This window comes from Serinus canaria, chromosome 3 (genome assembly GCF_022539315.1).
Source record: "Serinus canaria isolate serCan28SL12 chromosome 3, serCan2020, whole genome shotgun sequence".
In the NCBI taxonomy this organism is placed as follows: domain Eukaryota; kingdom Metazoa; phylum Chordata; class Aves; order Passeriformes; family Fringillidae; genus Serinus; species Serinus canaria.
Window position 1 is genome coordinate 64,811,703 of NC_066316.1, and position 25,704 is coordinate 64,837,406.

At 42.2% G+C, this 25,704-nt stretch overlaps 1 protein-coding gene across 1 annotated transcript; it reads right to left on the bottom strand.

The window, feature by feature from the left end:
• Positions 1-7,861: 7,861 nt before the first annotated feature.
• Positions 7,862-24,410, bottom strand: NUS1 (NUS1 dehydrodolichyl diphosphate synthase subunit). The gene is made up of 5 exons (XM_030235985.2): positions 23,876-24,410; positions 15,237-15,359; positions 12,968-13,120; positions 8,805-8,904; positions 7,862-8,095 (listed from the first exon to the last, which is right to left on the bottom strand). Exons 1-5 carry the CDS (start codon positions 24,255-24,257, stop codon positions 8,005-8,007), a joined length of 849 nt encoding a protein of 282 aa, XP_030091845.2. The 5' UTR covers positions 24,258-24,410; the 3' UTR covers positions 7,862-8,004.
• Positions 24,411-25,704: the final 1,294 nt, after the last annotated feature.

Genomic DNA, 25,704 nt, shown 5'->3' on the forward strand with positions numbered 1-25,704 from the left:
TTTTGCACATAGACAATGCGTGCAATTCAGCTGAGCTGGTGTCAGTATATTAAGTTTAATCTTTTTACTCCCATTCCTATGCACTTTTAAATCCATACTGGAGATGATGCATAAATTGAAATTTAATTTTCTTTTCTCTTTCAATTGAAAAGAAAGACATCCCCCAAAAACTCATCTTCCAGCATTGCTGTCACCTCCCACACATTTCACATATTTTAAAGATTCACTATGAATAAAAACACACACATTCAAAGTAAGTCAGCTTTTAATTTATTTTGAAAAAAAAAAAAAAAAAAAGCTTCTTAATGAGGGTAGACTTCTTAATTGGGAGAACTTGAAAGCCTTACTCGCAGGAGCTGCAGCTGCAGTATGAGAGGCTGCTGCTGGGAGGGAACCTGTTGCCTGGAGAGGAGCTTCCTTCCATGTCTGTGCCTGCATGAGGGGATCCTGTAGGATGAGGGGGCCTCCAAGGAAAGAGGCTGGTCTTCAACAAGGTGTTTTGTCAAGGTTTGATTCATGTGAGAGCAGAAGGGACATGTGGGACTGTGAAGGCTTTCTAGCCACACAGGAAAAGCGGGGTTTTGCAGAGGTGGGCAAAAGGTGACAAGTGACTTTGGGGAAGGGAGCTGTGGCTGGGCCACAAGGCATTGCCATGAAAGGGCTCCTTGGTGATGCTCTGGCAGGCACTGCCCTCACCTCTGCCTTCCCCCTGAGGTATAACAGGCAGGCTCTGCCCAGCTCCCTCCTGGGCACAAGCGAGTCAGAGCACTGAGACAGCACAACATTCAGAGGAATTGCTCTGAGCTGGAGGAGGCTGCAGGCTTGCAGAGCACAGATTGTTGTAGGCAGCCAGCTGAATAAAATGTGGCCAGAAGCAGCTACACGGAGATTATTGCAAGGTAGTGATCATCATCAGACACGCTGTTTTATGCCTCCTGAATATGCTTGCACAGAGAGGCTCATCAGACTGAGCAGGCCTTCACTAATGAAGCCAAGGGCTTGGAAATTGCCTTGCTGGACATTGCCAGTCCTGCAAATCTGGTGCCACCATCCCTGGTGTCAAAGCAATGGGATGGGCAGTGAGCTAAGCCCACCCCCGAGCTGACACAGGGTTTGCCAGGGAGCTTCTGAGACAGGCTGCAAGGGCTCTCAGTTGCTGCATGAAAGAGATTACAGATGTTTTGATCCGTTTAAAGTATTTTAAAATATATAAGCCACCCATAAAATTTGCAAGTTAAGTCTGTGAAATCTAAGCTTCTGCTCTAAAAGATAGAGAGGACCAGGAGCTGCTTCTGTCAGAATGAGACTGCCAGGGCCTTCTCCAGGGCAGCTTCCCAGACCCTGATGTTTCCTCTGCAACCCTGAAGTATGTATTCTGACAGTGTCTAAGTCAAAACACTTGGACTTGCTTCTGAAACCTTCCCAAGTTTTCCTTCACACCTTAAAGCTGCCAGTTCAGGGTACTGAATTACAGCAGCCCAACTCTGCAAGAGACTTAGCAGGGATGAAGTGCTGGAAAAGGACCATGAAAAAACAAAACCCAAGTTGGACTAAATGATCTCCAGCCACCTTCCTCCTGAGTAAAATTTTCCTGCTATTCTGTAATTCTCATCACCATCTTACTCTGTTTTCTTTCAGTGTCACTGTACTAGCAAGAATCAGGACCAGCACAGCACTTAATTCTGTAAGACATTGTTATTTTCATAATGCCAGTATCTTCTCCTAGGGTTCCAATTCCAACTGCGGGACTCCTGTGTCACTCTAAAAAGAGATTTTATTTGGATGTAAACTTAAAATATTGCAAGTTGCAGAATGACTCATTATATCAATTTAACAAAAACATCCTTGCACTGACAGATTTAGAGAGAGAGCCCCTTAGAAATTCTATTTTCAGACACCTTTGTGCTTGCAAAAACATACTAGGCACCCTACCAACAAAGTAGCAACTTTTCCAGAATTATAGAATATAAAGCATAACAGGAAGCTTTTAACTTTGATGGCTGACTCAGAGAGAAATTTTCCATTAAAATCACAACAAACACCTGCAGCCAAGTTGTAAGACAAATGTCTTCTTTCAGTTTGTAGCTACTGGGCTTCTAATGTTCACAGAATCGTTGAGGTTGGAAATGACCTCTGAGATCAAGTTCAGCCTTTGACTGATCACCACCTTGTCAACTAGACCACAGCATTAAGGGCAATATTCAATCACTTCTTGAACACTTCCAGGGATGGTGACGCCATCAGCTCCCTGGGCAGCCCATTCCAATGCTTAACCTCCATTTCTGTGAGGAAATTCCTTCTGATGTCCAGTCTGAATCTCCACTGGCACAGCTCGAGGCTATATCCTCTTGTCCTATCACAATTACCCAGGAGAAGAGACGAACCCCCACCTAGCTACAACCTCATTTCTGCAGGGAGCCATAAGGTGCCCCTGGAGCCTCCTTTTCTCCAGGCTAAACTACCCCAGCTCCCTCAGCTGCTCCTCACAGGACTCGTGCTCCAGACCCTTCAGCAGCTTCATTGCTCTTCTCTGGATTTACTCCAGCACCTCAATGTCCTTCTAGTGGTGAGGGGCCCAGAACTGGACAGGATCTGAGGTGCTGAGTACAGGGTGACACTCACTCCCCTTGCTGGTCTTGCTGGTCAGACTATCTTTGATACAAGCCAGGGAGCCACTGGCCTTCTTGGCCACCTGTGCACATTGCTGCTTCATGTTTAGCCAGCTGTTAACCAGCACCTTCATTATACAATAACATGGCATAATTCACCACCACTACCTGTATTACAAAACCATTTATGAGTCATATTTTGTTCCATTAAACATTTCCCCAAAAGTGTGTTTTCTATACCATCCATCCATTAGGGTCTCCTCCTAGGTGTGGGCTTTTTGGGGGGACCAGGTAGTATTTTTGCAGCCAGGGAGACGTGTAGAAAACTGAGAACTGACTGACTGCACACAGTTGGAGAAAATATGCTATATTAAAGCAGTAAGGCTTGTCAGGGAGATGAAAGAGCCCTGGCTTGTGTGTATTCAGCCAGTTACATAGTACAGCAAAAACCTCCAGGCGAACAGTTTCATTAAACATTAATTTGTGAAGCACTTCAAAGTTTAGGTTGAGGCATGCTTCTGTTTAATACATGATATTATTTATCATCTAAAAAAGTTGTTTAGGATGCAATTAGGGAATAATCCTACAGCTCTCAGCAGTGATTCAATGGAATTCAAGGAGGTCTCACATCATTTAACACAGACAAACATACAGCAGAGGAAGGGCTTGCAAGTCTCTCTCCCTTTTAATTTGGCAGATCTGAGGGGAAAAAAAAGTTGTGGGCTTTAAAGCATGGCCTTTAATTCATTTGCTTGAACATTTCAAGTTTATCAAAGTAGCTTAGCTCACAGAAGTCAGTTAGGAGTTGTTTACACATACCCATGGTGTGCCAAAAAATGGACAAATAGTAACCTTCACAGCAACACTGGCTAGAAGGTTCTGCATAGGATGGGCGACAGCTCAGCCTTATCCTCCAGACCTTTCTCACCCTGAGCTGAAGCTGCTGTTGTTGCATTAAGTGCTTGGGAGCAGCAAAAAGAGAACATCTTTCCAAGAGGCAGATGGCTGAGGGGGGCTGTGCCCTCAGGGAAGATGACAGCACGGAAGCCAGCATGAAGCAGGGCACCTGCCCTGTGCCCCCTGAGCTCCTCCTGCACAAGCACTGGCTGGGCAGCACAGTCCAGCCATGCAGGACAAAGCCTACCTGCAAGGCAGCTGGTACCTTGGGGTCAGCAAAGACCAAAACTGTCTGCACCTACCCTCTGACTTTACAGGTATACCTGTCTCTCACAAGCAGTGAATAAGCATGAATAATAGCAAAACATTATTTCAACAGCAAAGACAAAAAGATGTCATTGTCTTAAACATATGGGACTATTCAGGGCAGTTATGATTTCACATAAAAGCTGAATTCATGAAATACATAGGAAATCAAACCAGCAGGGTCTATTTTCTTGTCATTTTTGTGAAGTACTTTAGGAAGCACTTACAGATGTGCAAATGTTTAAGACTATACTCTCTTCTGTAAAGAATGACCTTTACTTTACCTTTTACTCACTTACCAATCTTCAGCTCAGTGCAGCAGGCTATGCTGTACAGTTGCTTAGTACATGTTCATACAAGAAGTCCTAAAAAAGCACTGTAATTTCAAGAACTGCTTTGTAGGCCTATTTTCTGTAACAGCTGGATTATTGTCCACGTCCCCAAATTCCCTGCTGTAAAGCAACTATTTCAGAATCTCATCTAGCTCCTTTACCACATCATATACCAGGCCTCACTGAAAGAAGAAAAAAAGAGGAAATATACAGAAATGTGAATAATTTGTTAATGAGAAGCAGTTACTATGAAGGGGAGCTCTCACACTGGTGCAATTGAACAATTTTCTGCCATACAGAAAATTCTAATGTTCGTTGTTATTGAAATGCCAAATTAACTGCAGCAAGCCTCACTGCTATTAAAAACCAGCTGAGGTAGGAGAGCCCAGCAGCACCACACTGCTGTACAGCCAGCTCCAGCTGAGGTTGGAAGGCATTTCTGGAGGTGATCTGGTCCTATGCTCATCCCCATGCACACATACTGGTTTTAAAGGAGACTCCACAGCCTCTAGGGGCAACCTGCTCCACTGTCTGAGCACCCTCATAGGAAAAGGTTTTTCTGATATTTCAACATTCTCCTGTATTTGAATTTATGCCCAGTGCCTCTCAGCCTGCCACTAAGCAGCACCAGGAAGAGCCTGGCTGGGTTTACTCCCCCTTCCACCATGCATTTGTGTGTTGGTAAGGTCCCTCCTCAGCATCCTCCAACAAGTTGAGCAGTTCCAACTCTCATCCTCTCCTTGCACAACAGATGCTCCATTTCCTATCATCACAGCCTTTTGGTGGCCAAGCTCCATTAAATCTGCATGTCTCTTGTACCAAGGAAGCCCAGCTCAGAACACAGCACTCCAGATATCTCACCAGATCTGCAGAAAAGATCATCACCCCTGATGTGCCAGCAACACAGTTCCTAGCACAACCTGGGAGACTGCTGGCCTCTGTTGTAGGCTGGCTCAAGGTCAGCTTGATTCCTAGTGCATTTTCAAAACTCAACACAAGCTTCCCCTTTCTTGCTCAGCATGGAAATCACTCAGATTTCAGAGGCTTCTTCCACACCACACCCTCACTTCATCCTGCTCCACAACAGGGCTGGCAGGAGGCCCAGCACAGCCAATGGCCCAGGACTGACTCAGCAGCAGGCAGAGGAAGCAAGCTTTCTGGTAACCAGGAACAAGTTCAGCAAGTTCCTAGGACTATCAAAGAAATATTTTTACAGTCAATGCTTTACTATGAAAGCTTTCATAAAAGCATCTAAGAAGCTGTAAGTAGTAGATGAAAAATTTGCCCAGTTCTTACACTATAGAAAGCAATTAAAGAGCACAAAAGAATACATTTGAAGTTCCCTACCTCCCCAGAGTGATGTAGTAACATGAATCAGGCTACAGCACCCCAGCTGAACTTCCAAAAGTATTCATGTATCACCATAGCCTGTAGAAAGATTATAGTCTTTTATTGATTTATTGTTTTACAGATTCAGCTTTCAATAATAAAGTTCAATAAATCAATTCCCTAATCATAAAAACTCATTTTACACATTATGTACAGGTACCCAAACATGTCACAGCACAGACCTTCACACAGAACAAGCTGGGCAGAGGCGCTAAGGGCAAGGACGTACATTCAGAGATCAAGTCATGGATATGCACAGTGCTTTTGGCACACCTCACTGAAGATTGCCCACACAGGGACAGTAAAATAATCCCAACTAAGTGATAACATGGATTAGTTCAACTACATTAATTCCAGGAGGAACACTTAATTCACAATTAAACTGGCCATCAGAAGAGATTTAAGTTGAATCAAATGCAGCTGAACTAATCATTTTAGTTTTATTAAGCAACCCTCTGTAGACAAATTCTAGGCCTTGAGATCTGTCTCCAATATTAAACAAATCTTTTTAGCTGAGATATGCAGAAGTCTGAGGACTGAGGGAACTCGGGTATGAGAAGTATTCTTTGGCAGCTTGATACAAATATAAAAAATACATTATTTTTGAGGGCTAAACTAAGCTTTTCCCATTACTGCCAGCACCAGAACTGCTTCAGTGACACAGTAACACATATTGGAACATAAACATAACCTTGCATTTTAATGAAACAAAACTCATATTACAGATGAATGTCAATACTCCAGATACCCTTCAACAGGCAACCCACTCCCCACAAAAAAGCTGAACTTAACACTCAGTGAGAAAATTTGCCCATGTCAATGACAGGGCCCAGGAAACATTGCACAACTGTTCACCTTCCCTGCAATACAGGACCTGGCACACACAAGAGACCAGTTGACAGAGTGTACTCAAAATATTCCAGCTCCTATGGAAAGCTATTTTACATCAAAACCTTAGCTAATTTATTGAATATCCCTTGCTCTTTTCTGAGAGAAAGTGACCACAGGTCTTTCTGTAACTGCAATCTAACCTTATGATGACAAAAAAACGCAGCTAAGAGTTTATGCAATCTGCTTTATAACATTACATCAAGCAACAAGTTAAAATACACCATTTCACAATGAGGCAGACATTCTTTTAAAATCTGGCAATTCCCTTTTACAAAGCAGTTGTTTTCCCTTCTAATGACACGGCTATCCCAAAGGAGATAAAGCCAGGCTCAGTTTGAAGAGTGGGGGGAGGGGTAAACAGGAAACACTTCCAGAATGAAGCATTCAACAGTTCTGCAGCCTGCAGAGCACAAGGCTGCAGTATCAACGTTTGACTTCAGTAATACAGATCTAAAGATATTGCTTTGTCCAAGTGCAGCCATAAACTTGCAATTTTGAACTACTTCCAAAATAGGAATGTAACTCCAACAGGCCATTCCGCAATGAAGACCATTTAGCCAGTATCTCTAGTTATCTCAGTGCTGAAATACCGTAGGGCAGCTTCACTTCATCTTCCTTCTTTGTCCACTTTGTTCCATTCAAACTTCTAATGCTCAGTTCAGAACAAATAAAAATTAAAAAAAGGCTTAAGCAGACTCCCTTGCTGGACACACAAGTACAAGCAGCAAATCACATTTAGCCATGGAAGTTGACTCCAACCTTTTTCAAATCTTTCAGCAAATGATGCCAGAGCCTCTTCCTGCTTGCTACCTTGAGTGAGCATGTTATGGGGAGAACAGGTATACAAACAGTACATAGTACTGTTTATGCTTATTCCCAATGGAAAACCAACTTCGTGCTGAGATGATGCATTCATTCAGGATGGTAGGAATACTTTCATTCCACCACTTAAAAAAAAAAAAAAAAAAAAAAAAAAAAGCTGGATACTGCAACACAGACTGCCTAATCCACTTACCATAGAAGCATCCAACCCTTTTTATGCAATATTCTCAGTATTTCTAGAACTTAACACCTACAGCTGGCTTAGTCATCCCAGCCAAGCTGCAGTCTCTATTTTCAGTTTAAAAAACCAACTTCTCTAGAATTCACATATTACATAGTAAATATATCTGAAGATAAACCATTAGCTCTGAAATGCCTGACCATGAAGAAGTAAGAAACAAAGATGGGAGTTCTTTCTTGGTTTTAAGGATCTTCAGGGCATGGACTCCTATTTACATTCTCCTGTAGATTTCACAACACTTAATTCTTGCACATTCATTTTGACACTTCAATGTCAAAGTGAGGGCAATTCAGCTTTGTTTTTAGTAACTGTCTTTTGCAAACAGGAAATCTGTGAATTTCCCTCCCCATAGATTCTCACGCATTCACACAGACTCTCTAGAAAGGTAAGACACTTTATTGAATTTTTTTGATAAATTAAGAAAGGACTATCAACCAGACTTATGGGTAGCAGGTGCTTGTAAACAGACATCAGTTCCTTCCCACAGAAAGCTTGACTCCATGCTGTCAGCCCGAAGTCACTTTCCCCACCGTTGCTCACAGGCTGCATAGTGATGGAGGGCGGAGAAAAAGTCTTCATAGCTGATGTTTAGGTGGGAAGGCAAAGAACTGAGAAAGCAAGTTAGAAACATTAAAATAAGCTTTTATAAACACCACACTATTCATACAGCCACTCAGGAATATCACTAAAAGCAAGCTACTGTCTGAGTAACCTTGTGAAGTTGTTCTCAACATGGTTATTGTCATTGAACTCTAGGAACTAAACCAGTCACCCTGTAAACCAAAGCCTCCCATTAGAGTACACAGGGCCCTTCAAACCAGTGAAAAGCTGGAGCAGCACAGTGTGTCCACATGTTTCAGTGCACTATAAATGTGCTTGGATTTAAGAAGTTCAGCAAATCTAGTTAGTTCAATTACTGCTAAAATTGCAAAACAATCAATAGTGCGATCTTCTTGTATTATTGCATCTCCCTTGTATCCTTAGTTTCCCTGTTAGGAACCTATAAGCCACAAAAATCAACACTAATATAAGGAACACTGTCAAATGGGACAGGACCAAATACTAGGTGGTGACAGAAGTTCTTCCTTAAACCTGAGGCATGGAGCCTGCTGTTGCCTAGTCAGGGCTAAAAAAACCAACAATGAATGTCTGACAGATCACAGTTAATAATTTTTAAAAATATCCTCAAATCCATCTCCGGACACTTGTTTAGCTGGATCTCCTCTTCTGGCCAGTTCCATAAATTATGTCATAAAGACTTGCTTAGCTACATATTTTTCATTCCAGTGTGTTCTCCAACATTTATAAGCAACTCACATGATTTCTGTCAGTCTGATGTGCCATGGAAGGAATCCTAATGTGCTGTCCACAGGACCAAACTTCAAGACTAAATCAGGATCAGGAAATCCATGTGTACCTGTAATAACAAGTTATACTAGGTTTTATTAAATTCATCATAGGATTTTTTTTAGTTCTAAACCCTAAGGCATCTGCTTTGTCACTAAATGCACTTTTTTTTAAAATGAAGGTCTCAAGGACAAGTTAACAATTAAAAGCCCAAGAGGACAGACTGGTCTTTCAACACCTGAATGACCAACTGAGCAAAAGCTCAGGCAGCCACTGCAGGCCCAGCTGGACTGCTATTTTTATGTCAGGTAGTTTTCAAAGACTTTCTATGGAAAGTACAGGAACAGTTACATTGTTTTGAGTAACAGCAAACCCTAACAATGCTGTTTCATCTGACTTGTTCTAGTTTTGTCTTGGCAAACTTGACTTTAGCTGCACAGAACATGCTGTACCCTGACTCTACCTACTCTAGTCCTTACTTAACTATGCGAAGCTGCAATCAAGTAGAGAAAGGACACAAAAAAAAAGCTTAAGGAAGTTTCACTGAAAAACACCTTGGTACTACAGACCATCAAGGAAAAAAACCTCAACTTGTTAGATGACTTGTCTCTTTCTGAGACCAGACAGAAATTTTAAAACAAACTTACTATAAAATTTCAAAGATACTGCTGCAGCTAGCATCTTTCTGGTAAGATGAGTGACGAAGAACAGGGCGGTGTGTCTTTTACTGTTACTACGTGGACAACCTGACCCATTCTAGGGCTGAGCAAGATAATATTGATGAATTCCACCCATTAAGTGCCCACACTCTTACTACCCATACCTTAAAACCCCAGCCAGCCATCTCCCTCATGAGAGCATCCTGCTCATCTTCTGAAGCTGAAGACAATTAGTGACCAAACACCACTGCCTCTGCCTCCCTCCCATATACTTCTGCAGTGCTTAAGCTACTCCGGGCTATAACTGACAGACAGGAAATAGGCTTACAATGAGCAGTCTGAGCCCAGCTTTCCCTGCTAATTCTAGCAAATTGATTAGAGCAACTTGTGAAAAAGAGTAGAGCACCCCAAGGGGACCCAAGATGCTAAACTGCTCCTCTTGTACCTACCTAGCTCATCTGAAAAGCATTCCAGCAGTCATAACCCTATTTTGCTATAATGCTGCAATTAGTCGTAATTACTGCAGGTAATTTGTTGTCACCTCTTCCAGTACCCACCAATTCTGCAGGTTAAGTGCAAAAGTGCTTATACTGGGTAATGACTACCTTTAGCAGATAAAGTTCAAGACAGCCTACTTGCTCCAAACTTCTGATGTTATTTCTCAATTCTTTCCTCGTTTGCTTAAAAAAAAAAAAACCACTACACAGAAGCAGTCAAGAGCCTTTTACAGTTTTCAGATTAGTTGCGGAGGAACTTAACTTCAGGAGTAATAAAAAAGGAAACTAAGGCCAGATTTTGCTCTACCCATGTTTTGAAACTGAAGCTGGAGATTTTTCAAAAAGTTCACATCCTCTGTCCCCATTGAATCCCCACAATAGTGATGATACCTTTTATTAGAGGTAAAGAAGCTACTTTCCCTAAGCACGTGCATTTCTAAGAAAGGATGACATTTTTAGATAGGGGTGTCTTGTGCCACAGTCCAAATCTCATCTCAAAGTTAAGAAAAAAATTGCAAAGCAAAAGCCACTTTAGTGTTCATCAGCTAGCACGTTAGTATCAAAGAGCTTTGCAGGGAAGCAGTGAATACTTAGAAGTGGGGACTCTGGAGGAAGTGGACAGCTTTACTCATCAGCTGATTCAGTAGCTGAGTACTCCTCAGCTGGTACAGCAGCAGGATCTTCAACACTGCAATGGCTTTTCAAACAGGAAAAGACCTTCAGAGAGCCCAGTTAATGCTAACATTTCCTTCTGGTTCCTATCTGAAGGAAAATGAAAATGCACACTGTAGTATTACTTCACAATAGCCTACTAAAAAACACAGTACTGTGCTTTCCAGTCTGCATCCATTTCTTTACCTAAACATAGCAGTGCTACAGATAATTTACATGTGGAAGCTCCCTCAGAGCTGACAGTGTTACAGCAGTCAAGTTTAGCACACACAAGATACAAGGATTTGGGAGTAAACTTTAAAAAACAAAAGAGGCCAAAAGACTTGTACACTCAAGGATGGCAATCTGGCAACATCCCTTCTGCATCGGGAGTTCTTCAAAGGGAACAAGAAAGAATTTTAGAGCTGATAACTCTACCCTTTTCCACATAGATCTTACTGGGCAACTTGAGTAGCCTTAATTGATAGTCATGTTCTTTGCTAGAAGGCAAACAGACAGCAAGCAGAGACAGTATTAAAATGCAGCTGGCACCTACTTTTCTGAAAACAAGCTGGTTAGCTGAGGCATTGCTCAGAAGACACTACTCTTACACTGCAGAAAACTCAAGCTGTAAGAATTAAGTGCATGACTGAATTAAAAATAAGAAAAGCCACATGACAAGCTAGAATCATACCATTTTAGGACTAGGCTTCAATAACTGCACCCTAAACATGAACAAAAAATTTAAAAACTACATTAACAGGTATTTACCAAAATGTAAAACCCCAAAGATTCACAGAAGACACCATTAATGCAAACTCTAAGAATATAACTACTCAAGTATTGCTTTCCAGAAAGCAAATACTGTTTCCAGAACATGCTCTCAAATCAGTAATGCACAGATGCATACTTTTAATATTGTTTCATTAAAAATGCACACAAACTAAATTTGCCTAAAAGTTTAAAAAGTTGCTGCTAAATAAGAAATGAAAGAATACTTCACCTGAAAAAATGTCCCAAACATTAAATAAACAATTAATCAGAACCAGTTACAGATATTATCCTTAATTATTAGCCACACACATGAAGCAGAGTGTTTCAAAGTTCATAGTTTTGACAGATTAGATTTCTCTTTCTGTGCTCAGCTAGCATGCAATACTTCAAAAATAAATCCACTCCTTTTAAGATTAGACCTAATATTTTTAACATATCCAGACAGAAGATCACCAACAAGTTTGAAAAGCTCCGGTTAAGTATCACTGGCCAAAATACACACCACAGGTAACAACTGTCACTTAATGGCTCTCCATTAAATTAGGAGAAGGAGTGATGGTTAATTTCCTTTAATTGCCTTTGGGGTGTAACAGAAGAGATGTCCTAAGTTCTTCTTCAGGTGCCTTACTAAATACATTTAATAGTTCCATTACAGGAGAATCCTGACAACAGGGATGGAATTCAGTTTGAAGTTAAGTGACCAAGCTGCCATGGAAGTTCTTCGGCAGAACAATTCAGCTGATCACCCACACGAAAAAGAAGAAACCACTCTCTAAAGTCCAATTAATGGGAACCACACTACAACAACATGGCCAAAGGCATCCAAGTCCAAGTGTGCAACGTGAAGCTTGATGAGCTAATTATAGCTGCAATTAACACACACGGATCACTTAGGCAAGCTGAGTAACTCATAGTACCACTGGAAAAGTGGATGCTACTTCTAAACTTCTTTTCCCAGGTGTGATATTAGGGCAGTCCTGCCCTTTTCATAGCTATTGCACGTAGCCACACATCACAGTGCAGAGTCAGTAATCTGCATGAATTAGTAATGAAGACAACTAAGCTAGTGGGGGTTATAGAGCAGCAAGAGAACAGCAAGTGCTCTATCATTTGCATAGAGGATGGTAGTCAGGCAGCAATAACACTGGTTACACTTTAATCACTGTAACCAGATCTGGAAGACTCTGCCCATCCATATTTGCAGCTTGCAACTTGCAGAAAATAAACCTAAATTAGAATAGCCTAGGTTTAGGTAATCCCAAAAGTACTTTTTTCAGAAAACTCATTGCAGAATATACCACAGATGCTGTAAACTCTGAAAAGCCAAAACTCTGCAATTTAGCTTAATATTGATGCTAAAGAATTTTTCTGCTTAAAAAAACAGCTCAAAAGGCAATAAACAAGAAAGAAGTATTTAACAGAATCCTAAAAGCAATAATCCTAATTTACTCTGATAGACTAAGCATCAAGATGCATACATTTCAACCAATGAATACACAAGTAACCAAATTGTTATTAATTGAGTACTCTTTCCCCTCCATATTATACTTACTACTTAATAAGTTGTCTAACATATTCACATCCAGGTCTGAATGTGTTCTTTGCTGCTGTGCTACCAACTGACAGAAGTTCTGAGCAGCTTTGACTATGTCTGCTTTTCCATCTTCCGGAGACAGCACCTTCAATGTAGATTGGCAATTTAAAACTGAAAGTACAAAACATAGTTTAAAAGCAACAGAAATATAATTACTTTGCATGTGCTTTAGATAGTCACAGATACAGATGAATGTTAACTTGTAGTTTAGTTCCTGTATTACAACTAGTCACAGATACACCTCACCTATCTCTTAAAGAAGTGGGTAAAAGTTCTCTGGATTTGCTGTATTACTAAAACACAAGCTTAAGACAACTACTTTGCGAAGTCTTGTGAGAAGGGGCTTAATTCAGTCTTCAAATATAGTTTTCCAGGAAATTTGGATTGGCTCTTACGCTGTCAGGCAAAGTGTTGAGAAGAAATGTGTCTGGAGAGTAACTTAAGGGGTTCAGGAAAAAAAAAAAAAAACTAGCAAACTAATTTCTACCCTAGAAGAAGAAGGTGTTTTTAACAGCTACTGTGTACATTCATGTGACATAATTATTAAGCTTGGAGGCCTCCCTCAATCTGATCACAGCATCTTGATGCAACAGTTACAGTAAGGATCTAAGATGGCTACACTGAAGCTTGGAACAAGATAATAGTTCAGAAATCACCTATTCATCTGCAATTATGTCTGTGACTTAAGAGGACATTCCACAACAGTAATTATCTTAACTATTAACAGGCACAGGCACACTATTGACAGGCAAGAGTCTTCTCATACTACATGACTTGCATCATTGTCAGTACTGGCAAGGTACCTAAGAGGTAAACTTGCCAAGGAAGCTGAAGGCCAGAGATGGTGCACTATACTGGCTTGAAGTTAAGTGGGTTAAATACCAAAGTATCAACATTTTAGGCTGATACCAAACTTAGGAGTTATTACCAGATACTTAAAAATACATTTCTTAAAACTGCAGAACCTGACTGCAAAGGACCACACAGCACAGTCAAGGTTCATAAGAACACCTAAAACCCCTCAGTTCATCTATCCAAAGCCACCACAATGAAAATGATTGTTCCTTAATATTGCTTGATTTGCAAATTTGCATCAAATGTCCTACATTAAAAAATATTTAACAGTATCCCTAAATTGCAGTACATGCAATTTTGTTATTCAGAAGTGAAAAACTGCAGATAATAAACTGCATAGATGCCAGTTTGTTCAGCTGAAAACACGAAGCATCTGATCTGACTGTGAAGCCTCCTAAAAAAGAATGAAGAATTTAAAAAGAGAAAACACCTCTGCTTTTCACAGTTTCCAGCACAAAAGGTTCCTGAGATTTAAAAGAACTCTTCCCATCAGCAAGTCTGAGAAGTCTTTCAGTAGTTTGTTTGGTGTGAACATAAATATCCCAACTTAGGTAAGTGTAGCTAAGTAGGCTGGAGTTTAAGACATTAATAGCCTGTCTACCCCATCTTCTGCTGGTTATTTCAACCTTCACAGGAAGGAAAAAAAATTGCATGAAATCTATGTTCTTCCACATAAATGCTAGCATCTTAAGCTAAGTTGTTCATAAGACAAGTTTATGTTACAATATTATACTTTGTACTGGAAAACTGGCACAAAGGATTTTAGTGTTTGGTCAGCTCTCATAGGGGAGGCAAAACTTGCAAGCAGCATTTTCAACACAGCTAAATGTACCACAACTTGTGCAGACTTTTCATAAGTCTTTGAACTATGATGATCTTAAAACATAAGGGTTGTTTAGGTATTTTTTTACAAGACCTACTTTAATATTATGAGTTGTAGTTAGAAGAGCTGTATGAGCCCATCTCTTTAAGGCAAAGGCCTGATTCAAGGACATGCCAGTGATTTATTATATTTGAACAGACAGATGAGGAAATGAGTTCTTATAGCAGATACTGCTGTGTAAGGAACACCAACCTTGAAACCTACTCCTGTTTTCCACATCTAAGTATGTGTAAAAGCTATTATTACCAAATTTATTTTTTTAACTTTTGCCCTTTACCTTCCTGATGGCATTATATCTTGCCATGACAACCAGCAATCTTACTCTTTCCCTTTCTCCTGGCCACTTTGAGGTGTGTGTTTGTAAAAATGAAAGCACACACATGAAGAAAAAGGTCACGATACATAGAAACGTGTTTAAGTAAAAGCAGATTTATGATTGACATACAGCTATTTAGAGGCATACCAAGCCCCTCTTGTAGTTGATCTTACCTTGACCAGTTTTGTCGTGATTTGCAAATTCCACGGAGTACTTGGAGCAATCTAGTCCCAAGAGTTCTTGCTGCTGTTTTAAAATTTCATCCATCAATCTTGAATTGTTCCTCTTGAAAATACCTTTAAAAAAAAAAAGTTGCATATCAGTCAACTCCTATAAAGGGTGTTACAAAATAAATCTGACACTAGGCAAGAAGAAAATATTAGTCAGAACTGGTTTCAGACTGGAGTTTCCAAGTGCAGGTAAGAACTCAAAGCAAATGCTACTGCACATGACTAATTTGAGTGACCTTGGAAAGATAACTCATGTGCTTTTGTTCTTCTTTCACCCAGCGTGATTTAAGCAGCAAGTTGCAACCGCGTAAAGGATAGCTTAAGACTTATTTCCTTGTCCTTAGTAAGCTAGAAATAGAGAAAGCAATAATCAGCAAAGAACAACCAAGTCAGATTAACACCAAATTTCTTTAAAGCCCATGCTGCTTAAATCTGCTATCACTTATTGCCACATCCCTAAGGCTGCAGGCTAACCAAGTGAGTCACCACTAAATCAGCATTTCAGGTCTCAGTAAGTATCCACTCTTAAGCCATCCAATAGCATAGATTTCTTAATAACCGAATTTCACAAGCTGTATGTTTTAAGGAGTTCATGCAGTCCCCAAAACCTTTTTATACTTACATATTTAAGGCAGACACATTTCAAATGCAGGAAATCACAAAAGCCTGCTTCAAACATATTTGGGCTCCTGTGCTAAAATAAATCCTAGCTTTTGAAAAATATAACTCTACTTCTAATTAAACACCACAGCAAAATCTAAATGTTACAGTTTAAATATTTACAATCCAAAAGCATGGCTAGGCATATTCACTCAGAAACTGGATAATGATTTTATCACAGGGTATTTAGAGGTTTTTACTGCACTTCATTCAGAAACTTTATGTCAAACACTTCCATTGACCAGTCTAAAAATGCCCACATACTAATCTTACAATGTAGACAGTGCAAAAGAATGTAAGACATGCAATTTTATGATTAGGCTTAGGATTCAGCACCACAACCTGACTATATGATCTGGAACTGCTACAAGAATTCCCACCTTGGTCAAACAGTATATAAGCACTGGATCAAAACCATAACACACTAGGAGTTAGTCTGCAATATGAAGTGATACAATGCATTTATTTAATACGCTAGCCTTTAGGTCTAATGAATTAGAACTCTTCTACAGGCTTCATTAGAGGTTTTAATAGGTAGCAAAGCATATATTTTTCCTCTCATCCTAGGTAGTTCCTGTAAAAAAACCTCTATGTCATTACAGAAGTGTTAGGGATGCCTATAACTGATTTCACATGTTTACAGAAAAGCAAGTTGTGGTAAGGCACAAAGCTCTACAGAAAAAAGTGTGTTAGAATACTTCTGCTAAGTTTAAACTGAAGTTAAATTGTGGCTTCTTGTGCTCCTGCTTTCTAGCATATACTTATACATACTAGAAATTGAGACTGCTGCTTTAAAGACAACTGTTTGATACAACTCTGCTTGGCTTGGTCTGCTTCATTCTGGGGTTAACACAAACTGTCTTCCTTAGTCCCAAGGTCAGCAGCAGTGCAGCCACTGCAACTGCTAATCCTGCAAGAAGATCTGGATAAGGCTGCAGGTGCCTCGCCTTTAGGAGTTACTTGACTTCCATATACTTCTAGATATGAGAATTAAAACTATGTTCAATATCCAGACAAACATATGACATAATTAGGAAAGACTCCTAATCTGGGAAATAAACTGCTGATCTTCTTCCCATTTCTTACCCAAAACCAAATCCTTTCTAAACATTTTTGCCTATTCCTGCCAAAGACTGGAAGAACTAATTTAAGATTCCACACTCCAGCTCTAAAGTAAATTAAAACACTGAGGACAAGTAGAACTGACCAAGGTGTTTGCTTGGATATCATATACTGGAATTGGTCCAGCTCCAAGGTGAAGGTCCTTAACACACACAACAGGCACAGTAGACTTGCTAAATAAATGTGTTCTTAAGATTTATCTGAGTACCACCCTTCTATTCCGCCTGTTTATCTCACCCACCCCCTCAGTTGTTCAAACCTGGGGACTGGAATAACAGTTTAGCAAATAGGAAGCTACCGTATTTGTACCATGTAGTTGCAGTATTCCTTCCTTGGAAAAGCCTCCATACCTGAATTCTCACTGATCCATCAACTTTGATACATACACAGCTTTCCTGAAGAGAAGATCTTGAAGCACAACAGAAGGTAGTAAAAATTCAGACTAACTCAGATCTTAATTAAAAACCAGCAGCATTTGGAAATACTCCTTCAACGTTTGTCTCTCAGTCAGTGCACAAGAGACTTTGAATGCACATCACTGCAAACACAGTCCTGCCAAATGCAATATTCACAGGCCAAATTCATATTCAACTTCAAGAATTTTACATGGTCATGACTCAGCTATATTTTCCTTTCCCTTACAGTATCTCAAAACCCCATTTACCTACAAGGCTCATTTTTTTAAAACTTTGTAAATGTACCCAAGTTAGTTGTGGGAGATGCTGTTGCTTAATTTAAACATGACAAATATAGCAAACAAGTGCATGAGAAGGCCAACTCAGTAACAGAAGTATGTGTTTCTAGGCAGTGAAACTTAACTCTTGATTTACTACCCTCCAATTTCATTCACAAAATTAAAGCTAGTCCTAATGTAATTTAACATTATAAAAAACTACAGTTTGACAAAGGTCTAATAAATTTTGGCAATACAATAGCTGTTTGCCGATAAATGAAAAAAATGCAGCTCTAATCATGTTTCTAATATGGAACACAAACATGAAATTGTCACTATTATTTTTCATCAGAAGACTTTTCTGGTTTTGAAAAGCAGAAACAATTGTTTGGTCAGAACTCTGGAACCTTTGTAAGCTGGCACAAATGTGTATGTTCCTGCAAATGAAGTGTTCTAAGAATTACATGTATTTTAGCACTAAAATTCCCAATGCAAGAGAGTCTCAAAGTCTGTCCTGGTTTGTTTCCTTTAACTACTGAGAACTTGTGAGCTGTTTTCAGGGATACTACTTGTTTTTACAACACAAGCCCCAAGCATGCTGTCAGTCATTTGTTGCTATTAGAGCTGAGGCAAACCAGAAGTGTTTTAGCTTCCTGCAGTAGTCCTTCATTACAGAGGTCTTTTTCAGGGCACATGCCTTTTGCTCAGATTTACAGCAACTACAAACCATGCCCCTTTGCTTGCAACCATGGTGGTGCAATATTTTAGGGTTAGTTATTGACAAATGAAGTTCGTAATTAAGAGGCTGCAAATTCATCACGTGGAGAAGTGACAAGAATCTTGAACTGGAAATGAAAAACTGGCACAGAGAAACACCAAGTGATGTCAATCATTTGTTTGTCTAACTAGATTACCACAGCCACCAACTGTTAATGCCTTAATGGTATCTCAGAGTTAAACATTTTTAATTCTTCTGCATTTAAAGCAGCAGAATTTGGTAAAACACAGAATAATAGTTAGCTCACCCTTGCAAGGGAACACCTTACCAAAGCAGAGTCTAGTAAAGAACATATCTCCACAACATTTCAGTTATTTGCTTTCTCAGCTTCTTTCCAGTGCTGACAAGGAAAGAGTAATCAAAAGCTGTAATTTTTATCAGGTATTAACATTTGGAGAACATCAAATAATAAACCACTTCAAAGAACGCACATGCAAGAAACCGTTTTAATACATGAACACCTTTTACCTACATCCTGTTGGATCACACTGGCTGATAACAGAGGAAAGCATAGCCATTACACTGGACCTCACAGGATATGGAAAGCTACAAATATCTCCTTTATTCCAAGAGTCTAGGAAAAAAAGTAATCCAAGTTTAAAGGCAGCTAAAGTCACTTAGATTTCAGTCAGATTAAGGCCACTTAAGGCAGCACTAACCAAACAAAGAATTTGACTTAGGACTAAGAACTTCATGGGTGACCACTCCTCCCCCATTTTGTCTTGGAGTAACATTCTGCACTAAGAGAACAGAGGCTCATCAGCAATTCAGAGAAAAGGTATCTCTTTCATATTTCCCATTCCTTTGAGGAGATCACTTTCTACAGATTAGTATTATCCCTTTTAATAAATGTGGTCTGAGAACTCCTCGCAACTCAACACCAAAATGCAATTGTTGAACATGAAATTTCATGTGGGTGAAGGCCCACAGCAGATGCCATGTGATATTGGTATCTCACAAGTGTTCCAGTGACATAAAACCACAACATAATTATCTTGCCCAGTGAAAGGAACACACTGCACACCCAGATTTTATGGATTAAACAAATTAGCTAAACTACCAAGTAATCTAGAAGACAGACCAGAAGCCTACTTTGGGGCTAATGAAATAATTTCTTTTGCATACTCTAATCTTCCAAAGAGTTTTTAAGAGAAAAGTGGTCAGAAGCGAAGTGGTTCACTAGAAAGCTATACCTGGGATGAATAACCCCAAATTCTCAATACAGTCACACTATGGGCTTTAAGAAACCTTCAGCATGAAGCATCTGTCTAGGAGTCCAAAGTACCCAAATGTCAAGATTCAGCAAGCTCCCAAAAAGCCCTCAATATTTGTCTTAAACTATAGCAGGAAAGCTTCACAGATGTAACACTCAATCAAGTTTCCCAAATGGCAAAATAACTACCAAAGGAAGTTAAAGTATACAGCACTAGTAAAAGGCTTCTGCTCCCCAGAAGGTATTTTAAGTGCTATTACCTGAAAGCATTATCAATGCCGTCTGACTGTAACAAAGCTGCAGTATTTCCTCAGATAAGGTCTCAACAAGAATGGCTGGATCTCTACCAAGAAATGACTGGCAGAAGTCAACAGAAAAATTCTTGATCAAAAGTCTGAAACTTCAGTTTGCATTATTTATCTCAGGTGTGCACAGTAGCATTAAATTTATTATGGCTTTGTCATGCTGCACAACAATGAAAATTGAGAGAAAGGGCTTCCACACAGCAGGGACAGTAAGGCCAGACCACCTTGGGCCTCCAAACATGCTGAGAAAACAGAGAAAGTCTCAGTTCTGAGTCCTGCAAAACTCCAGCCAAGCTGCCTTTACAGTTTATGGTGCAGCTGCTGTAACAAAACAGTGTGAGCTGGAATGCAGCTACCTATTTTGGTATAAAATAAATAGGTAGCTGGACTAAAGCTATCTATTTTGACATTGAAGAATACACGAACAACCTTCTATTTAGCAATTCTGTAAAAAATACAGAAATTCATTACTATAAACAAATAAACAGCTTATGTAGCACTTCTGTAAAGAACTTCATGCTTCCCTTTCCTCCTATAGAAAAGGCAGTTAAGGACATATTTTGAATTTAATCTTTCTGCAGCAAACTGACACACTACTTGCAGAGAAGGCAACCATGGAAGACCAAGCTTGTAAACAAGGTTTCCTGTTGCAATCAAAAGAATCTCAGTACTACAGAGATGCAGTGAAGGAAAAGAATGAAATTAAGGTATACCTCACCACAGCTAACACTGATCCAGAGCACTCATAATTAGCTTCCTTCTCCACCACAGCCAGCACCAGTGGGGACTTTGACAAATGAATAGCTGGTACACTTGTATGAACACAAACCCCCAGAAGCAGCTCAGTAGTCCAAAAGCACAACTCATCACCTGAGTGGATGGAAACAAGTGCACACTGCCATTAAGGGTCACCCTCTTCTACTGATAAGAGCAAGTTGTACCTGACTTCATTCACCTTCACTATTATCAGTGTTAGTGCTGAGGGTTCCAGACTCCACCACCACTGAGCACCGGATTTAGCAACAGCTGCAACATCCTACTTAATGAAAAGTCTATCTGGAAATGCTGTATGCTCAATCAAGGCACCCTAAGGAGCTTAGCACCACAAGAAAGGCAGCATATGTGCTATTACCAGCAGTAAGCATACACTAGAGCTGTATGAATGACTATTAGCTCGCTCTCTGAAGCTGAAGTCAGTCTAAAAAGCTCAGCTGTGCACAAAGCAGTAGCAGCTGCTGTCCTGGACAACCACTGAACACCTGTGTGGAACATGATGTGCAATGGCAGGCTATTCTCATCAACCCCAGAAGCTTGGCAAAAGCCACAGATTTATAACTTTTTCGTTGCTCTGCCTTTGATTTTGTTCCAACAAACTGGAAAGCAAGCTAGCAATTAAACTAGCATATTCTAGTATCAGAGGACCAACAGAAGAACAAGCTACTAAAAATATGCTTCGATACTGAAATAATGAGATAATAGCTGTATTATCAGATCTCAGAGGTGACAGCAAAACCTCTTTAACATGTAATTTTAGAATGAAAAATTAAAATCCACACTCATCACATACCCTGCACTTAGACCAACACAAACAACCAAACTAAAGAAAAAATTCCCAACACCAAAACAAAAAATAACAGCACAATACAGAAAAGCAAACAATTAGCATATGTAACTTTAGATTGAATGAAACAATACATGGACACAGCAGCAAATAACCCAAGATTTTTGTTTTTCTGAACTGCTAGCAATAACAATTCTTCTGCAAGGTTATGCCAGCTCTTCAGGGGACAAAACTAATATGATTATCATCATATTTAGTCTTCTAACAGTCAATTTTAGATCTGACTGAATTTCAATACATGCTGGAGAAGAAGTAGTAGGTTTTTGAAAAACAAATGTTTCAGACACTGCTACAGCTCTGGCTCCTTACTGTGAATCAGGAACTCAGCAATAGTGGCTACCTAATCATTGGCTGGTGCCTTCTCGCTCCTCACTGTTGCACAGTAAGCAAGATGAAAACCAAGACGACCAAGAAACATGATTCTCAGCTTGATCTCCTCCTCAGTTCAGTTCTCATACGTATAATTTGTGGAGCACAGTGCTGGAATCTAAAAAGGAACTAAGCACATACATAACATATTAGGCAATACTGCCCATAGCTTATTTAAATTTGAAATTAAAGATCCTGTACAATAAAAACGTCTCTCTTCAAGCTATGAGGGAAAATTTCCTTGGTACTGTTTGCTCTGCAGCATTTCACCTGGCTGAATGCTTTCCAAGTTGGAAGTAAAAACTGTCAACCTATAAATGACTTTTCAGAAGGTGCTGTTCTCTGTGTGGTTGAGATGTTATGCAAATATTTTATATCCTTCTTTGACTTCCAAATGAGGAAGCATGCTCCCTCTGAAATACCACATAACCAAGTTCCACAACAGCCCTGCACAGATGTCCAGTTTAAACTGCTAAGTGACTGGTATTAAGCCCAGTTTCTCATAATGATCTTAGAGTAATTTAGTGAAAGTCAAGTCTTCCAAGTCTTTTATCACATAGGAAGGATCAACCATGAAACAAAACTATAAATGGTGATGGTTTAAAATAAAGCAAAAAAAGTTTAAAAATCACAAATGCTTATGCTCAAGGAAAATGCATACCTTAGATGCTTTTGCACACTTGATGACAAAAGATTTCCCCTACCTACATGGGATGCACTGCTGGGCATTTCCTGAAGGAGCACTAGAAGACAACTGTACCTCTAACCTGGCAGAAATCTACACAGTTCACCTAAACTGCATGAGACCTCTAAACAGCCACTGGACGTGGCTCAAAGCAAGTTAAACCCTGCTCTCCTACAATCTCACCCCTGACAGCAATAGCACAGAGATCCTCAGGATGACATTTTTTCCGCTGCAGGACAGAAACAGGACATGGTCCATGTATTGTTATTCCTTCTGAGTTGACAGCTTGTCCAGTACAGGTTAGAGATCATCTCTCAATGATCAGCTGGACAGAAAGCTAAGAGTATCTTGAATATGGCTGGTTTTAGCTTCCCACTCAGAAAAGGATAGGTATGAGGAAGTCAGATTTGTTCCACAATTTCCTTGCAGTATGTGAAACCCAAACTCTGATCTTATCTTTATGATAGTCAGTGACGTGGAATCAACATACCTAAAGAGCCAGAGTTCAATAGTTTTACACCTGAGACTCAGTAATAAATAAGATCATACAGCAGATATGAAAAAACACCAGAGCTTCCAGAAGCACTGGCTCAGAGTTAACTCAAATGTCAAGCAGGACCATATGCAGATCACATAATTTAACTTCACAATACAGACAGCACACAGGAACATACATGCTTACATTTAACTACTTGTCCATCCTGTCTCTTCACATAGGAGTACTTGAAAATAGAAGGCTACTTTCATTCATTCACTTCTGGAGGTTCAGCCCCAACTCAATAAACAGCACTCAAAAGAGCAGGTCGCCTAAAGCTCTTCCCTATTAACAGTCCCTGCCCTACACTTTCAGATGTCAGCAGTTCCTGTCAGCCCGAGGCTGTGGACAAGGCTCTAGAAAGCAGGCAGGACCAGGTCATCCCGACACAGAAGCTGGGCCAGAAGGACAACTGGGCCATTGCCCAGGCTCCCCGGGGACAAGCTCTGCAGCGGCCAAGCAGCTACGGCGGATGGGAAAGGAGCTGCCAGCAGAGAGGCTGGACCGGACTTGGGAAGACCCCAGAACACCGCGGTCCTCTGGCTCCAAGCCACGACGCGCTCCCAGGGCGGGCGGGCACCGCCCGGGGCTGGGACTTGGGGCACCCCGGCCGCCGCTCACCGTTATGGTCGTAGACGCTGACGTAGGAGATGCCCACGGCCATGCACCACACGACCAGGCTGGCCATGTCCGCGTAGCTCGGCTCCTCCTCGGTCACCACCAGCCCCACATGCACCGGCAGCTTCCGCAGGGCGCGCCCGTCCGCGCGCCACCGCTGCCGTCCGCGCGCCGCCCCGCCGTGCGTGGGTCCCCGCCGCCGCCAGGCCGCGCGCGCCTCGCGGAACCCGAGCGCGCGGGCGGCGGGCGCCAGAAGCGCGAAGGAGGTGGCGGCGGCGGCGGCCGCGCGGCCGCGTAGGCACGCGAGCAGCGCGCGCTGCAGGCAGAGGAAGGCGCGCACCAGCGCGTGCAGCGCGCGCCACGCCAGACCGCCCGCCCCGCTCATGGAACCGACCGACAGGAGCGCGTAGGGCCCGCGGGGGAGCGGCGGGGGTGCCTCAGCCGCTGCGCGCCGCCCGCCGCGCCATCCCCTCACGGAGCCCGCGTCCCCCGCCCGGCAACCGCCAGCGCCGCCATCTTCCCGCCGCCCCGCCTGATCTTTCACCTCTCAACCCGTCACACGCGAGCCGCCCGTTGGCCGCCGGGCGGGATGACGTAGCTTCCGCCCGCGGAGCGCGAATGACGTGGCCGAGAGAAACAGGGAGGGCGGGGCGAGGGCGGGAGGCGGGGCTAGGAACGGCTAGGGGCGGGCGCGCCCCGCAGGAGGGGCGGGGCCGCGCCCCCTGGCGGCCGCTGCTGGCGACGGCCCTGCGGTGCCGGGGCGGGGCGGGCCGGGGCGGGGCGGGCTCTGCCCCCAGCCGGGCTCTGCCCCCCGCCGGGCTCTGCCCAACCTCCCCACTGCTTCATGGACAGATCTGCAGACCCTCCCTCTTCCCCTCCCAGCCTTGCTCCTCTGGCGCCGCACCGTCTTTTTCGCGCTGGTGTGTGAAGCAAAGGTGGAGGGAGAAAGCGTCTGAACGGCACAGAATCAGCCGGGCCTCAGGGGTGTTTGTACTGAAACGCAGATTTCAGCCTCAGAGCCTGCTGCGAATGCTCGCCGGGGGTTCCGCAGAACGGGCTCGGGAGCCGGGGGTAGCGGCCTCGGGCTGCGCACCTCGATTCGCAGTCCTCCACAAAAGCCGCGGCTCCCAGGCTTTCGCTGCGAAGTCCTCCGTTTAACCATGTTTTTAAGTGCCACATCCACACCTTTTGAGCACATCCAGGGTGGTAATTCCACCACTTCCCTGGGAAGTCTGTGCCAATGCTTGACAAGGCTTTCCATGAAAAAATTTCTCATGATAACCTATTTAAACCTCCGTGGTGCAGCCTGAGGCCATCTCCTCTGGTCCTTTCACTTGTTTCCTGACACTGACCCCAATCTTACTGCTTCCTCCTTTCGGGGAGTTGTGGGAGTGCTCAGGTGCCCTGGAGCCTCCTCCAGGCTAAAGAGCCTCAGCTGTTCCTCACAGGACTCAGCCTCTAGGCCCTTCACCAGCTCCATTTCCCTTCTCCAGACAGCCACTAGCACCTCAATGTCTTTCTTGTAGTGAGGGGCCCAAAAGTGAGCACAGCATTCAAGGTGTGGCCTCACCAGTGCCGAGTACAGAGAGGCACTCACTGCCCTGGTCCTGCTGGCCGCACTATTGCTGACACAGACCAGATGCCATCGGCCTTCTTGGCCACCTGGCAACACTGGCTCCTACCCAGCCAGCTGGTAACCAGCAAGCCCAGGTCCTTTTCTGCTGGGCAGCTTTCCAGCCCCTCTGTCCCAGTCTGAAGTGCTGCAGGGGGTTGTTGTCACCCAAGGGCAGGCCATGCCACTTGGCCTTGTTCAATCTCACACAGCTGGCCTT